This window comes from Phocoena sinus, chromosome 6 (assembly GCF_008692025.1).
Source record: "Phocoena sinus isolate mPhoSin1 chromosome 6, mPhoSin1.pri, whole genome shotgun sequence".
Lineage (NCBI taxonomy): Eukaryota > Metazoa > Chordata > Mammalia > Artiodactyla > Phocoenidae > Phocoena > Phocoena sinus.
Window position 1 is genome coordinate 100,989,674 of NC_045768.1, and position 15,458 is coordinate 101,005,131.

The following is a 15,458-nucleotide window of genomic DNA, read 5'->3' on the forward strand; positions in this document are numbered from 1 at the left end:
GCATGTGGCTTTCCAGTTTTCCCAACACCATTTATTGAACAGAAATCCTTTCCCCATTGTATATTCTTGACCCCCTTGGCATAAATTAATTGACCATATATGCATGGGTTTATTTCTGGGCTCTCTATTCTATTCCATTGATCAAGGTGTCTGTTTTTATGCCAATACCATACTGTTTAACTGCAATAACTTGGAAATATAGTTTGAAATCAGGAAGCAGGATGCCTCTAGCTATGTTCTTCTTTCTTAAGACTGTTTACGCTATTTGGGGTCTTTGGTGGTTCCATACAAATTTAAGATTATTTTATTTATTATTTTATTTTTATTTTTATTTTTTTCTTATTACTCATCCATTTAATACACATCAGTGTATAAAATTTGTCCTTAATTTTTCTTTGTCTTTAATTTTTGCCAATTTGCTTACTATGTGTCTCAGCATGTTTCTCCTTGGGTTTATCTTGTATGGGAGTCGCTGTGCTTCCTGGACTTGGGTGGCTCTTTCCTTTCCCATGTTAGGGGAGTTTTCGACTATAATCTCTTCAAATATTTTCTCAAGTCCTTTCTCTCTCTCTTCTTCTGGGACCCCTATAATGTGAATGTTGTTGCGTTTAATGTTGTCCCAGAGGTGTCTTAGGCTGCCTTCATTCCTTTTCATTCTTTTTTCTTTATTCTGTTCTGCAGTATTGAATTCCACCATTCTGTCTTCCAGGTCACTTATCCGTTCTTCTGCCTCAGTTATTCTGCTGTTGATTCCTTCCAGTGTATTTTTCATTTCAGTTATTGTATTGTTCATCTCTGTTTGTTTGTTCTTTAATTCTTCTAGGTCTTTTCGAACATTTCTTGCATCTTCTCGATCTTTGCCTCCATTCTTTTTTCCAAGGTCCTGGATCATCTTCACTATCATTAATCTGAATTATTTTTCTGTAAGGTTGCCTATCTCCATTACCTTTAGTTGTTTTTCTGGGGTTTTATCATGTTCCTTCATCTGGTGCATAGCCCTCTGCCTTTTCATCTTGTCTATCTTTCTGTGAATGTGGTTTTTGTTCCACAGGCTGCAGGATTGTAGTTCTTCTTGTTTCTGCTGTCTGCCCTCTGGTGGATGAGGCTGTCTAAGAGGCTTGTGCAAGTTTCCTGATGGGAAGGACTGGTGGTGGGTAGAGCTGGCTGTTGCTCTGGTGGGCAGAGCTCAGTAAAACTTTTATCCGCTTGTCTGCTGATGGGTGTGGCTGGGTTCCCTCCCTGTTGGTTGTTTGGCCTGAGGTGACCCAACACTGGAGCCTACCTGGGCTCTTTGGTGGGGCCAATGGCAGACTCTGGGAGGGCTCACACCAAGGAGTATTTCCCAGAACTTCTGCTGCCAGTGTCCTTGTCCCTTGGTGAGCCACAGCTGCCCCCCACCTCTGCAGGAGACCCTCCAACACTAGCAGGTAGGTCTGGTTCAGTCCTATGGGGTCACTGCTCCTTCCCCTGGGTCCCAATGCACACACTACTCTGTGTGTGCCCTCCAAGAGTGGAGTCTCTGTTTACCCCAGTGCTGTCAACATCCTGCAATCAAATCCAGCTAGTCTTCAAAGTCTGATTCTCTAGGAATTCCTCCTCCCGCTGCCGGACCCCAGGTTGGGAAGCCTGACGTGGGGCTCAGAACCTTCACTCCAGTGGGTGGACTTCTGTGGTATAAGTGTTCTCCAGTTTGTGAGTCACCCACCCAGCAGTTATGGGATTTGATTTTATTATGATAGCGCCCCTACTACCGTCTCATTGTGGCTTCTCCTTTGCCTTTGCATGTGGGGTATCTTTTCTGGTGAGATACCGTGTCTTCCTGGCGATGATTGTTCAGCAGTTAGTTGTGATTCCGGTGTTCTCGAAAGAGGGAGTGAGAGCACGTCCTTCTACTCTGCCATCTTCCTTACCTCAAGTGTCAAGATCATTTTTTTCTATTTCTGTGAAAAATGCGATTGAAATTTTGATAGGGATTGCATTGAATCTGTAGATTGTTTGGGGTATATAAACACTTTAACAACATTGATTCAGCAATTCCATGAACATTTAGTATTTTTCTATTTATTTGTGTCTTCTTCAATGTCTTGTAGTTTTCAACATACAGAGCTTTCACTTCCTTTGTTAAATTTATTCCTAGGAATATTATTCTTTTTGATGCAATTGTAAATAACATTATTTCCTTAATTTCACTTTCTGAGGGTTTATTATTCGTGTAAAGAAATACAATAGATATTTATATCAATAAAGATAACTTTATTGAATTCATTTATTAGTTCTAAGAGTTTTTGATGGAGTCTTGAGGGTTTTCTATATATAATATCATGTTCTCTGAGAATAGTGACAGTTTTACTTCTTTCTTTCCTATTTTTTTAACATCTTTATTGGAGTATAATTGCTTTACAATGGTGTGTTATTTCCTGCTTTATAACAAAGTGAATCAGCTATACATATACTTATATGCCCATATCTCCTCCCTCTTGCATCTCCCTTTATTTCCTATTTGGATGCCTTTTATCTCTTTTTCTTGCCTAATTCCTCTGGCTAGGACTTGTAGTACTATGTGGATAAAAGCTGTGAGAGTGGGCATCCTTGTCTTATTCCTGATCTTAGAGGGAAAGTTTTCAGATTCTTGTGAATTATACCACGCAGAGAACTTCCAGATAAGGAAGACACATCTAGATCAGCAAAGGGTAACTACTGCCCTTTAGTTACAATCGAAAAACGTTACACAACATTCAAATACCACTCGGCTGCTCTCAGACTCTCTCGTGAGTGAACTATGCTTTCAAAAGCCCAGTCATATGTGGAGCCCTCCCCTTTTGGGGAAGGACACAGAGAGGAAGCCACAGGAGTGAATCTGCTTTTCAGGAGGGCAGCAGTTGTGACACTCATTACTTTCTCCCGGGACAGACGTGACTCGGATGGGTGACCTCATGTGTCACCCCATCACCTCTTTTGGGCATCTTTTCGCGGACAGATTCCTCCCTGTCCTTAGCTGCAGTCAAGAGCCAACCAGGACAATGCTGGAGAGAGATTTCTTATAGGAACATTTATGTATTATCTGATTGTTGCAATAATGGGACATTTATTTTCTACAATATGTACACACAAATTTTGATGAGACTTATTTGAGAACTGTTGCCAACAACATTCCTGTTCATCTTATATTCCCAAAAGAGAGAAGGAGAAAATTAAATGCATGGTGAGTGTTGAAGGGGTTTTAGGTTCTCCATGAGCAAGGTGACCTAGGATCCTCCAGAACTTCTTCTGCCTGGATTATTGGCCAGCTAGAAGAATCAGAACCACGCAAGTGTAGAGACCACCTCACTGGAGCCAGTGGGCATGAGTTCACCCACCGCCCACTACCTCTGGCCCTTTTGGGCCTGCCTGGTGGTCAGGGTCTGAACAGCCTTTGTGGGTGCTGTAGGAGCACTTCTGAGTGCTTTGGCCTCAGAGGAAATCTCATGACGTTCCTGTGCATGCTGAGTGTCACCATCACTAGGCCCCCTAGTGACTGCGTGACACAGGGAGTATGTGGAGAGAGAAGGAGTCTGGTTGGAGATTTAGTGGACGGAGGATGCAACTAATAGAAACAAAGAGTGGCATCCTATCCCTTTGTCCACATAACGTAACCCAATCGGGGGTGACATCCCATCACCTTGGCATTTTCTTGGTGAGAAGGAAGCCAGATTCTGTCCATACCCTCAGGTGGGATTACACAGGGCTGGACTCATTGGTGGTCATCTCAGGGTGTGTCTGCCTTATTATTTTAAAATCAGATTATTTTAAATATTATTTTTAAATTTTATTATTTTATTTTAAAATATTATTATTTTAAAATCAGAAGAAAATTTAACATAAAAGTAACCTAGTAATGGATCATTAAAACATGTACAAGACAAGGTACGAGAATAGAAAGGGTTCCAAACCCTAAAGCACAAGTTTGATGAGCTGGTTGTTTTCCTAATGTACACTGAAATATTGGATATATATTGTGCCTGACTTTTAAAATGAAATAAGAATCCTGCATGTTCTACCTTAAACATACCTTTGGATATTGTTAAAGATCCCACCTGTTGGCAGTACCGCAATATTCTACATTCTAAATGGCAGTAAGGTAGATTAGGACTTGGGCCCATATGACAGAGAAAAGTAAGCAGATATAGATGGAAGATGTAAAGTTAATGATCAGGCATATAATTGAATATTTTTCTCCTCTAAATTGATACACTAATTTCAGTACACTTCTTTTCTTTGAATAAGGGAAGTTAGATTAACCACAATGGTAGTAATGATTGAACAACTCACAAGACAGCAGTGGGTGCAGGAAGGGATTTTCCCAGGGAAACCTCAGGAGCCAGGAGATGTAGCTCCCTGCCTGCTGCTGCAGACCAGGGCATACAAGATGGAGGTGAGCTTTGTCTGGGCCATTTCCCTTCCAGGGATCTTCCCGCCCTGTGGTGAGGACATTCCCTCCCTAAGGATGCCCTGATCCCTCTCAAGGTGTGAATACTTTGCCAGGGTCTGTCCTCATCCACCTGCAGGGCCCTGGAGAGCTCTGTGCAGACCTGCCGCTTCCCAGCCCCAGCATGACCCTCTGCCTCCTCAACCCCAGTCCTGCGCCTGACCTTTCTCCAGCATGGGGCTAAACGAGTGCACGGAATCAATTGTGAGGAACCCTGACCATAGCTCCCCCAAAATCTCCAGACCAAAATGAACGAGCTGTTGGTAGGAACCAAAATAGTGCACGTGTGTGTGTGTGTGTGTGTGTGTGTGTAGAGGAAAAAAATACCTCTATAGCTTAACTCAATATTCCACTTCTTCTAGGAAGTTACCTTAAGAACATGATCAAGAATCTAACTGAAGATATATTTTCAAATATATTCGCAAGTTCTTGGCTATCAGGATGCTGGTGATTGATTGAGCTTTGGGGGAGGGGATGGTTGCAGGGCTCCAGCATGACAATGGACACTTGCCATCTTGGGAATGCAGTTTATCTTCCTCACCTTCAGAGGTGACCCCACAGAAGGTTTATTGTCTGCGTTGGGGTGGGGAAGTTGGGGCAAAGGTGAAATGCAGGAGAAAAGGTACAAGGCTGGAGAATGGGAATGCCCTATAGTAAGAGGACACCTAGTACTGGTTTGGAGCAAAAGGGAAGGAGAAAGGGGGACAACTGAGCAGGGGCAGATTGTGGAGGAGGGGAGAGATGGTACTCGAGGACTATGGAAGAGTAAAACAGCAGGTTGTGGTTTCCGTGTCTTCAGGGTGAGGCTGAGGTACCAATGGGCAGGGGCAGAAGGGCAGCCTCTGGGGGTGGGGGATGCAGCTGTGTACTCAGCACCTTGGTTCTGGGAAGGGGACAGAGGTGGGACCATGAAGCCTTCCAGAAACTCTAAGTGAGAAGGAGAGCTAGGGCCTAAAGTCCAGGGGAGAAGAAATGGGTCTCTGTGAGGTTGCTGGGCTGAGCCACTGGGCCCACTGATGAGGATGCAGAAAGGCCAGCGGGGACAGAAAGGGAAGGTGGCCCAGGAGCTGCAGGAGGCCCCCAGGTGAGGGGTCACAGAATGACCCCAGCAAGCAGGGCCCCACCCCCCCTTCCCAGCAGCTCTGTCAGAGCCGGTCTCCACGTCAAGGGAGCCCAGCAGGCCCAGGTGTGGCCCAGAGACATCACCTGGGGAGGCTGTGGGGAAGCCAGGCCAGGCTGGGGTCCCTCTCCCAGGGGAAGGGCAGGGAGGAGAAGGAGGGAGGAGGGGCTGGACTCTAGTTCCCCAGGAACCTGGCACCTGGAAATCCAGAGTCAGAGCAGGAGACACACTCATGTAAGGTGAGCCTGAGGCATAAAGGGTAGAAGGAAGGAGCCGGTCACACAGCAAGAAAACACACCCCTGCACCTGGGTCACTCAGCACTGCTCCAGAGGAGAACAGGAGGATGGGGGAGAAAAATACACACACACACTTATTTTTATTTAAAATTACATATTTGGGTCATGGATTCATAAATATGTAAATATTTTGTAGCTAATGGCCTTTCTTGTATTGTTTGATATTATTGACAAACTCTTCAAAGGGATAATCAACCGCTTCCCTTTCAAGGAGAAGAGATAAACCAGGGACACTGTGATTTCCTAAATCAATTCTTCCACTCCTATGCACGTGCAGGGGCTATCTGCCCTGTGTTCTTTTGTCCTATCTTCAAGTTCACTGATCCTTTCTTCTACCTGTCAAATGTGTGGTTAAACACCTCTAGTGCGGATTTCTCACTTCAGCTATTTGACTTTTCAGCCCTACAATTTCGTTTTGGTTCCTTTTGATATTTTTTTAATGGACACATTCCCTGCGGTAATCCTCACTTCTTAAGTGTCTGCTCCAGCTTTGACAGCTGTATGCGGCTGAGTAGTTATCACCCAATCAAGACATAGAACATTCCCAGCACTCCACACAGCTCCCTTCTGCCCCTTCTAGTCCTTTCTCACCCACCCCATCAGGAGACAGGCACTCCATCCCAGGCTATATGTGACTCAAGTGAAGAATGTATATGAGGGCACTTTGGAAAATAGAAGTAAAGGTTATTCCACAAATGCAAAGGTGCTTTGATCAGTAATAATGTACCATATCCATAGTCTAAATAAGGGAATGAAAGCATCTGATAGTCTCTATGGAAGGTGGAAAGATATTTGGTAAAATTAAGCACCAATTTTGATTTTTTTGAAACCATCTCAAAATCGGAGGCTGCATCCACAATGATAAGAATTTCTACATGAAACCAAGACCCAACCTCATTCTTTTTTTTTTTTTTTTTTTTTTTTTTTTTTGCAGTACGCAGGGCTCCCACCGCCGCAGCCCCTCCCATCATGGAGCACAGGCTCCGGACGCGCAGGCTCAGCGGCCATGGCTCACGGGCCCAGCTGCTCCGCAGCATGCGGGATCCTCCCGGACCAGGGTACAAACCCGCACCCCCCGCATCGGCAGGTGGACTCCCAACCACTGTGCCACCAGGGAAGTCCCAACCTCATTCTTTTAAAAAAAATTTAATTTAATTTTTACTGAAGTACAGTTGATTTACAATGTTGTGTTAATTTCTGCTGTACAGCAAAGTGATTCAGTTATTCATATATATTATTTTTTTTAATATTCTTTTCCATTATGGTTTATCACAGGATATTGAACATAGTTCTCTGTGCTATACAGTATGACATTTTATCCCCAACCTTGTTCTTAATGGTTAAATACTAAGGGCCTCTCCAAGAGAGTCCATTCAATATGAAAACACCTGCTTTTTCTAAGGATAGTTGAACATTATTCTGAAAACTCTAGCCTATGAAGCATGTTGTGAAAAAAAAAATGAGGCAGATTCTTGGATGGAGCAGGTAAAACAGTCGTTATTTTAGATATGATTGTAGAGTTTAAAACTGAATCAGAAAATTTATGACAAGAGGGTCCAACTTACAAAATGCTTAAAATACAAAGAAAACAGCCTTGACAAGAAAATGTAATCGTTTATGTGAAGAAAAGCATAAATCTTAATTGAGTTATAATACAGTTGAACCTTGAACAACACAGATTTCAATTTTGTGAATCCACCTATATGTGGATTTTCAAAACATATACAGTCAGCTCTCCATATTTGCACATTTTGAAATTTCTATCTGTAGTTGGTTGAATCCACAGATGTAAAACCCATGGGTATGGAGGGCTGCCTTTACCATGCCATTTTATATCAGGGACTTGGGCATCTGCAGACTTAGGCATATGTGGGAACTCCTGGAACCAATTTCCTGCAGGTACCGAGGGACGACTGTACTTGACTTGAAATTCTATCTTCATAAGAAATATGTTGAGTATTGACAATATCTCAATTCTTACTAGATTCTTTTTTAATTTTAAGATAAATTTAATAAAAACTTCAATGATTTTTTGGGGGGGGAGTGGAGGAAATCTTGTGAAACAATTCTAAATTCTGCCTGGGTAAAATTATAAGTTTTTAAAAAGTAAGGAAAAGGTATTTGCTCTGTTACATACTGAAATATATGAGAAAATTTCATTGGGAAGAGCGCATTACATTACATAGTATAATGTCTTGCATGTAAAAATATACAGCCATACGTATGCATATGCATATATACATGGCATATACATAAAGATTCTGGCAAACAATCACAAGAAATTCCCTCTCCTAGTTACTTGAAATAAAAAGAGCCAGGGGGCTGGGAAAAGAGTGAAAGAGGTCTTACTATTGTCTGAGAACCTTTCTGTACTATTTGTTTCTCCATTTCGCTTGACTCTCTGTGTTTGTTTCTATGCAGTAGATGAAACAACCGTCTCTCTCCCGGTCTTGAAGGAGTAGCCTTGTGTAGGAAATGAATTTTTTGTTCAGCCCTCCCCCAGCTCTTAGTCATCTCTCAAACTTTCGGGATTGCTGAAGCAGGCTATTATATTTTTTAAGTGTTCCTAGTAGTCAAGCATGTGCCAAGACATGTCCTGTCCCAAAGGAGAAGATAGATCTCAATGCCTAGATTCAGGATGACTGGAAGCCAGCCACACACGCACAAAGAAAATTACGGGCTAATATCCCTGATGAACATAGATGCAAAAATCTTCAACAAAATATTAGAAAACTGAATTCAACAATACCTTAAAAGGACCATGCAACATCATCAAGTGGGATTTATTCTAAGGATGCAAACTATGGTTCAAAATCCACAAATCAGCCAATGTGATACACCACATTAACGAGATGAAGAATAAAAATGACATGATCATCTCAATAGATGCAGAAAAAGCATCTGACAAAATTCAACATTGATTTATGATAAAACTCTCTACAAAGCAGATATAGAGGGAATAGACCTCAACATAATAAAGGCCATATCTGACAAGGCCACAGCAAACATCATATTCAATGGTGGAAAGCTAAAATTACCTCTTCTAAGATCAGGAACAAGATAAGGACACTCACTCTTGTCACTTTTATTTAACATAGTATTGGAAGTCCCAGCCAGAGTGATTAGGTAAGAAAAAGGAATAAAAGACATCCAAATTGGAAAGGAGTAAGTAAAGTTGTCACATGTCACAGATGACATGATATTATGTATAGAAAATCCTAAAAATGCCATCGAAAAAACTCTTAGAACTAATAAATGAATTCAGTAAAGTTACAGGACACAAAATCAACGTGAAAACATCTGGTTGCATTTCTTTACACTAATAAAAAGCCAGCAGAAAGAGAAATTAAGAAAACAATCTAATTTACAATTGCATCTAAAAAAGAAAATTCCTATGAATACATTTAACCAAGGAGGTCAAAGGCCTGTATATTGAAAACTACATTGAAGAAGACACAAATAAATGGAAAGATAGTCCATGCCCATGGATTTAAAGAATCAATACTGTTAAAATGTTCATACACCTAAAACAATCTATAGATTCAATGCAATCTCTATTAAAATTTCAGTGGCATTTTTCACAGAAATAGAGCAAAGAATTAAAATTTGTACTGAACCACAAAAGATCCTGAATAGCCAAAGTAATCTTAAGAAAGGAAAGCAAAGCTGGAGGCATCTTGCTTCCTGATTTCAAACTATATTATAAAGCTATTTCAATTAAACAGTATGGTATTGGCATAAAAACAGACACATAAATCAGTGGAATAGAATAGAGAGCCCCAAAATAAACCCATGCATATACGGTCAATTAACTTATGCCAAGAGAGCCAAGAATATACAATAGGGAAAGGACATTCTCTTCAGTAAATGGTGTTGGGAAAACTGGACAGCAACATGCACAAGAATGAAACTGGACCACTATCTTATACCATACACACAATCAACCCAAAATGGATTAAAGAGTTGAACATAAGAACTGAAACCATAAAACTCCTAGAAAAAAACATAGACAGTAAGCAACTTGACACTGATCTTGCCAATGATTTTTTGAATCTGACACCAAAAGCAAAAGCAACAAAAGCAAACATAAACAAGTGGGACTACAAAGCTTCTGCACAGCAAAGGGAACTGTTAACAAAATGAAAAGGCAACATATTGAATGCGGGAAAACATTTGTAAATCATGTATCTTATAAACAGGTAATATCCAAAATATATAAGGAGCTCATACAACTCAATAGCAAAAATCCCCCAAACAATTCAATTTAAAAATTAGCAAAAGTTCTGAATAGACATTTTTCCAAAGAAGACATACAGATAGCCAATAGGTACATAAAAATATGGTCAACATCATTAATCATCAGGGAAATGCAAATCAAAACCACAATGAGATATTGCCTCACACCTGTTAGAATGGCTATTATCAAAAAGACAAAAAAAGAATAAGCGTTGGGGAGGATGTGAAGAAAAGCGGACCCTTGTGTACTGTTGGTGGGAATGCAAATTTGTGCAACCACCATAGAAAACAGTATGCAGATTTCTCAAAGAGTTAAAAATATAACTACTCTATGATTCTGCAATTTCACCTCTGTGTATTTATCCAAAGAAAATGAAAACGCTAACTAAAAAAGATATAAGCACCCCATGTTCACTGCAGTATTATTTACAATACTCAAGAAATGGACACAACTGAAGTGTCCATTGATGGGTGAATGTATCAAGGAGTCACAGAAAAAGATGAAACAGCAACTCAGGATAGGATCTCTGTGCCATAAATGATATCATAGAGACAACTGGAGAAATATGAATGGGGTCTGAGGATTAGCTGATAGTATCCTTTGGATGTTAATTTTCTGATTCTGAAGGCTGCATTTAACTATGGGGGTAGAATGTTCTGGTTTGTTGGAAACCCCCACTGAAGCATTAAGGGATGATGTGCATTCTGTCATTGACTTGTTCTCAGACGGTTCAAGGAAATGTGTTTAGTACGGTTTTTGCAATTTTCTGTAATTTGAGAGTGTTTTAAGTCAGAATGTTAAATTTAAAAAAAAAGAAGATTGAACCAAAAACAAGTTATGTGCAGCCCAGTTTGACTGGCTGGATCCAAATAAGACAAAATGCAGCCCTCTGACACATAAAATTCTTTGAAGAACTTAGAGACAGCTGTGCTAATGTGTGTCCCTCTAGTCCTCCCTTTTCCAGGCTGGGCCTCCTCTGAGTTTAGGTAATGGCTGCGTCCTCTTTTTCTGCTCACACAATCCTATTGCCTCCTATGCTCCCGGACTTGCATGCTATGACCTGCTAGATTCACTTAGTTCTGGCAGTTGTTCTCTGCAAATGAATACAGTTGGTTATTTCTTCCTTTCCGATCTTTATGCCTTTCTCCTCTGACTTAGAGCAATGTCCAGAACCTGAGTAGAATCATCTTGTATCTGTTTTGCTAAGTAGTATTTTTCAAGGAATTTGTCCATTTTATTCAAGTTGTCAAATTTATCAGCATAAAATTATTATTCATAAGATCCCCTTATTATCCTTTTCATGGCTGCAGAGTTTGTAATAATATCCCATCGTTAATTCTTTATATTGGGTGTTTTTTTTTTTTTGCTTTTTTTTCTTTTAAAATTTGGTTTATTGATTTTATTTTATTCATTTTGTTGATTATTTCAAAGAATCAATGCTTGGTTTGTCAATTCCTTTAACTGTTTGTATTTCTATTTCATTGATTTCTACTCATATTATTATTATTTCCTTCTTATTCTTTTGAGTTTAATTTGCACTTATGGTGATTAATGTGGATCTTCCAGTCACTGATTTTATTTTTTAAAATTTTACTCCCTATTTCTCCCAACCCCCTATTCTTTTAACAGAAGGAAGGTCTTTAATTGCAAACTACACAGTTTACTCTAAGCGCTGCTTTAGCAGTCTTCCACAAATTTCCATGTGGTATATATTCATTATTATTTATTTTGAAATTTAAAAAAATTCTCTTTTGATTTCATCTAAGAACCATGAATGCTTTGGAGGTATATTGCTTTAAACTCAAATTTTGGAGTTTTTTTTTTCTAGAGATCATTCTTGACTAGTAATGTAATTTCATTGAAGTCAGAGAACAGAGTCTATACGATTTCATTGCTTTTAAACTTATTTAGACTTTTTAAAATTGTCCAGAATGTGGTCTATGTTGATGAAGGTACCACGTTCGTCAAAAAAGAATGAGACTTCATTAGATGTTGCAGTGTGCTCTCTGAATGTCAATTAAGTCAAGGTGGTTGATAGGTTTTTTTTGGTTCTTTTTTTTTAAGTTTGTTTTTAATTTGGTCGTGCCGCAGGGCTTCCGGCATCTTAGTTCCCCAACCAGGGAGTGAACAGGTGCCCTCTGCGGTGAAAGCACAGAATCCTAACCACTGGACCGCGGGGCAGTTCCCATGGTGGTTGATAGTGTTACTACCCTTTTTCATCTTCATTAAAGGGTGATATGATAGTCCTTTAATTTCATCAGTTTTTGCCTTATGTATTGACATTTTAAAGCTCTACTATTAGGCACATAATATTTATGATTAAGATGTCTTCCTGATGAATTGACACTTTTAACACTACAAATGGTGCCTTTTTAAAAATCTTTGGTAACATCAAGTGAAAACTTGAAATTGACTCCATGGTGCCTTTGGACCTGGGCAATCCCTCAACAGGACATTCAGTTACCTCTGTTCTGTTCCCACCCTGCCAGTCATATTTCCCACCATAAATACCCCCTAGAACAGGACAAGGACATCATACCAGCATTAGTGCAGGCATCTTAGAACCCATGTGCGTTTAGGGGAGGCACGTCTGGAGCTTGCTGAGCAGCCCTGTGCAGGAACAGTTTCGGCCACAGGGAGCTGAGGCAGAGACACAAAGACCCCCCGCACCCCCGTAAACACCACCAAGGTCACCAAGGTGAAAAGAGCCTGGAGGGGCTGCAAGACAGAGGTGACAATGCTACTGGTGGCAGGGACACTGGTGGACATGGGGTGAAAAGTCCACACGGACAGGATCACAGACAAGAACGAAGTCAAAGTAAAAGGGGGAGGGGGTGGGCGAGAAGGAGGCTTCCTAGTGTGTAATCCCCACTGCACCCTGTTTGAGGGACCCGGGTGTGGTGGAGATCTGAGGCTTTGCCGACCCACAGACTTGTGTGTCTGTGGGGGCGGTGTGTGTGTGTGTGTGTGTGTGTGTGTGTGTGTGTGTGAGAGAGAGAGAGAGAGAGAGTCAGGGACAGAGACAGAGACAGAGGAGGGAGACAGGAGGGCTGCACTGGAGCAGCAGCGTGGGACAAAAGAGAGAAGGTAACGAGGGGACTTCCTTGGCAGGCCAGTGGTTATGACTCCCCGCTTCCACTGCAGGAGTCAAGGGTTCGATCCCTGGTTAGGAAACTAAGATCCCACATGCTGCCAGCATGGCAAAAAAAAAAAGAGGTAGGAAATGAGAAGGAAGGAGGAGATGTGGAAGTGTGTTAAGTTGAGCCCTGTTTAGACTCTACTGACCCTGCTCTGCCCAGAGATGAATCATAAGCAGGGATTTCCCTCTCCTGCTTCCCGCCCCCGTGGCTTCCTGCCCTCCCCCCCCGCCCCCCCCCCCCTTAGACTGCAAAACAGTCTAGTCTGATCTTCACTCTCTCTTTTTCCTGATAAGAGTCAACCAAACAAACACTACTCTTTGTTTGATGAGACAAACACACCCTAAAGCTACACCGTTACTCTTTTTTTTTTAAGATTCTTTAAATTCTCTAGTGCTTTACAATTTTCAAACGTTTCACACACGTGATTTCATATAATCCCATAACAACACTTCTTTCCCCCTTATCCCTATATTGCCCCTCCCTGATTCCCTCTCCCTACTGGTAACCACCAGGTTGTTCTCTATATGCGTGAGTCTGGTTCTTTTTTGTTTTATTCACTAGTTTGTTGTACTTTTCAGATTCCACATATAGGTAATATCATTCAGTGTTTGTCTTTTACTCTTAACCTGAGCAGCTGTGACATAGTGCGTCAGACTTGTTCTCAAGGTCTTCTTGTGGTCTGAGGTCTGTTTCTTCTGAGATTTTTGTGGGTTTGGATGGTGGTTGTATAGGTAAAAAGACAAGCTACGTTAACAAGCCTTCCGCCTCCTAGCTCAGGGCAGCCATTAAATAGTTTTTCCAGGACGCACACCTTACCTGTTTCGATCTCAAAATGGAAATCAAAATAAAAGCTTCACACTCTTTCCTCCTAAACTAAAGACAGAGCCCCTGGGGTCAGCTGTATGATTACTGGTGGTTTACCCTGTAAGCCCTGTACGTTGCTGTGGAAGAAAGTGCCCGGAAGGAATTTGGCAAATTGCTCACAGCAGCCAAGAACGGGTGCTGAATGCAACGGAGGATGGGAAAGCTACTTATCTGTAAAAATCAATGGGAAGAATAGATGCAATGAGCATGTTTTAGAATTTAAACAGAGGCATAAAAGGGTGGAGGAGAGGGGAGGGGAGGGGAGGGGGAGGGGAGGGGGAGGGGAGGGGGAAGGGAGGGGGAGGGGATGGAGGGGAAGGGAGGGGAGGGGAGGGGAGGGGGAGAGGAAGGGGGAGGGGGGAGGGGGAGAGGAAGGGGGAGGGGGGAGAGAAAGGGGGAGGGGGAGAGGAAGGGGAGGGGGGAGGGGGAGGGGGAGGAAGAGGGGAGAGGAGAAGGGAGATGGGAGGGAGGAAGCTGGGAAGGAAAGGAAAGGAGAGGGAGGAGAGAGGGGGTGCGAAGCGGAGTATGGTAATGAGAGGGAAGGGCTGGGCCATATCAAGGCTTGCTAAGGAGTTTTCAACTCTTCTCTCTGGAATTTACTTCTGGGGCAGCCAGACAAGCCTAGGAACGCGGACTTTTCTCCCTCTGGGCCCGGTAGGTCCTGCCGGGTCATGACTCTGTTCCTTCTCCCGACTCTGCCCACTGCTGGTCCCGCTCAGACAACCCGGGCCGCAGGTGACTCGGGCAGGCACCCCACCGTGTCCCCACGTCCCGCCCACCCCCTTTCCCGGCCGCCAAGCGCGCCTTCCGGAGCCAGGACCCGCGATAGGGACTCACCGACAGCAGGACACCCAAAAGGACGAAGATGAGAGCCCTGGGGCCCCGGAACGGAGGCCTGGGACTAGGAACCGAGGCCCGGGAGCCCGAGGCGGCCGGCGCGCTACGTCCCCGCTGCCTTGTGCGGTCGGGGAGCGCCCGCTGTTCAGGTCGCCTCGAGGTGACAAACGGCAGAGCCATCAGGGATCGAGAGTGTCTTTTGCTGAACGCGAGAAAGTCCGCTTCTGATTGCTAGTTGCTGGAGGTCTGCGGGATACCTCGGTCCCGAGCACCGCTCTCGCGGGTTTGGGGTGAATGAGGAGAGCTGGTGGCCCCGCCTAGTCTTACGCGGGTATTGCGCAATCAGTGCCGGGCGAAAAGAAGCTCCGTCTTCCTCTGAACTGGAAAAAAGACGGAGTTGGCGTTAAAAACCCTTCCTGAAGCGGGTCCCTCACCAGGGCCAACGACGCTCCCGAGCTACCGCTCTGGGCTTCTGTCTACAGCCTCCTGCCCGCTCTC

The 15,458-nt window shown here is 42.8% G+C and overlaps 1 protein-coding gene across 3 annotated transcripts in view; it reads right to left on the minus strand.

Moving 5' to 3' along the window:
* Positions 1-15,252, minus strand: part of LOC116756119 (tumor necrosis factor receptor superfamily member 10A-like) — a 31,589-nt gene extending 16,337 nt beyond the window's left edge. The window contains exon 1 of one of the 3 annotated variants that reach the window (XM_032636395.1): positions 14,961-15,252. In XM_032636395.1, the coding sequence (XP_032492286.1) occupies positions 14,961-15,140 (180 nt within the window). In that variant the 5' untranslated portion in view covers positions 15,141-15,252. The remainder of the gene's footprint in view (positions 1-14,960) is intronic. The other 2 variants (XM_032636390.1, XM_032636392.1) reach the window with 2 other exon arrangements.
* Positions 15,253-15,458: the final 206 nt, after the last annotated feature.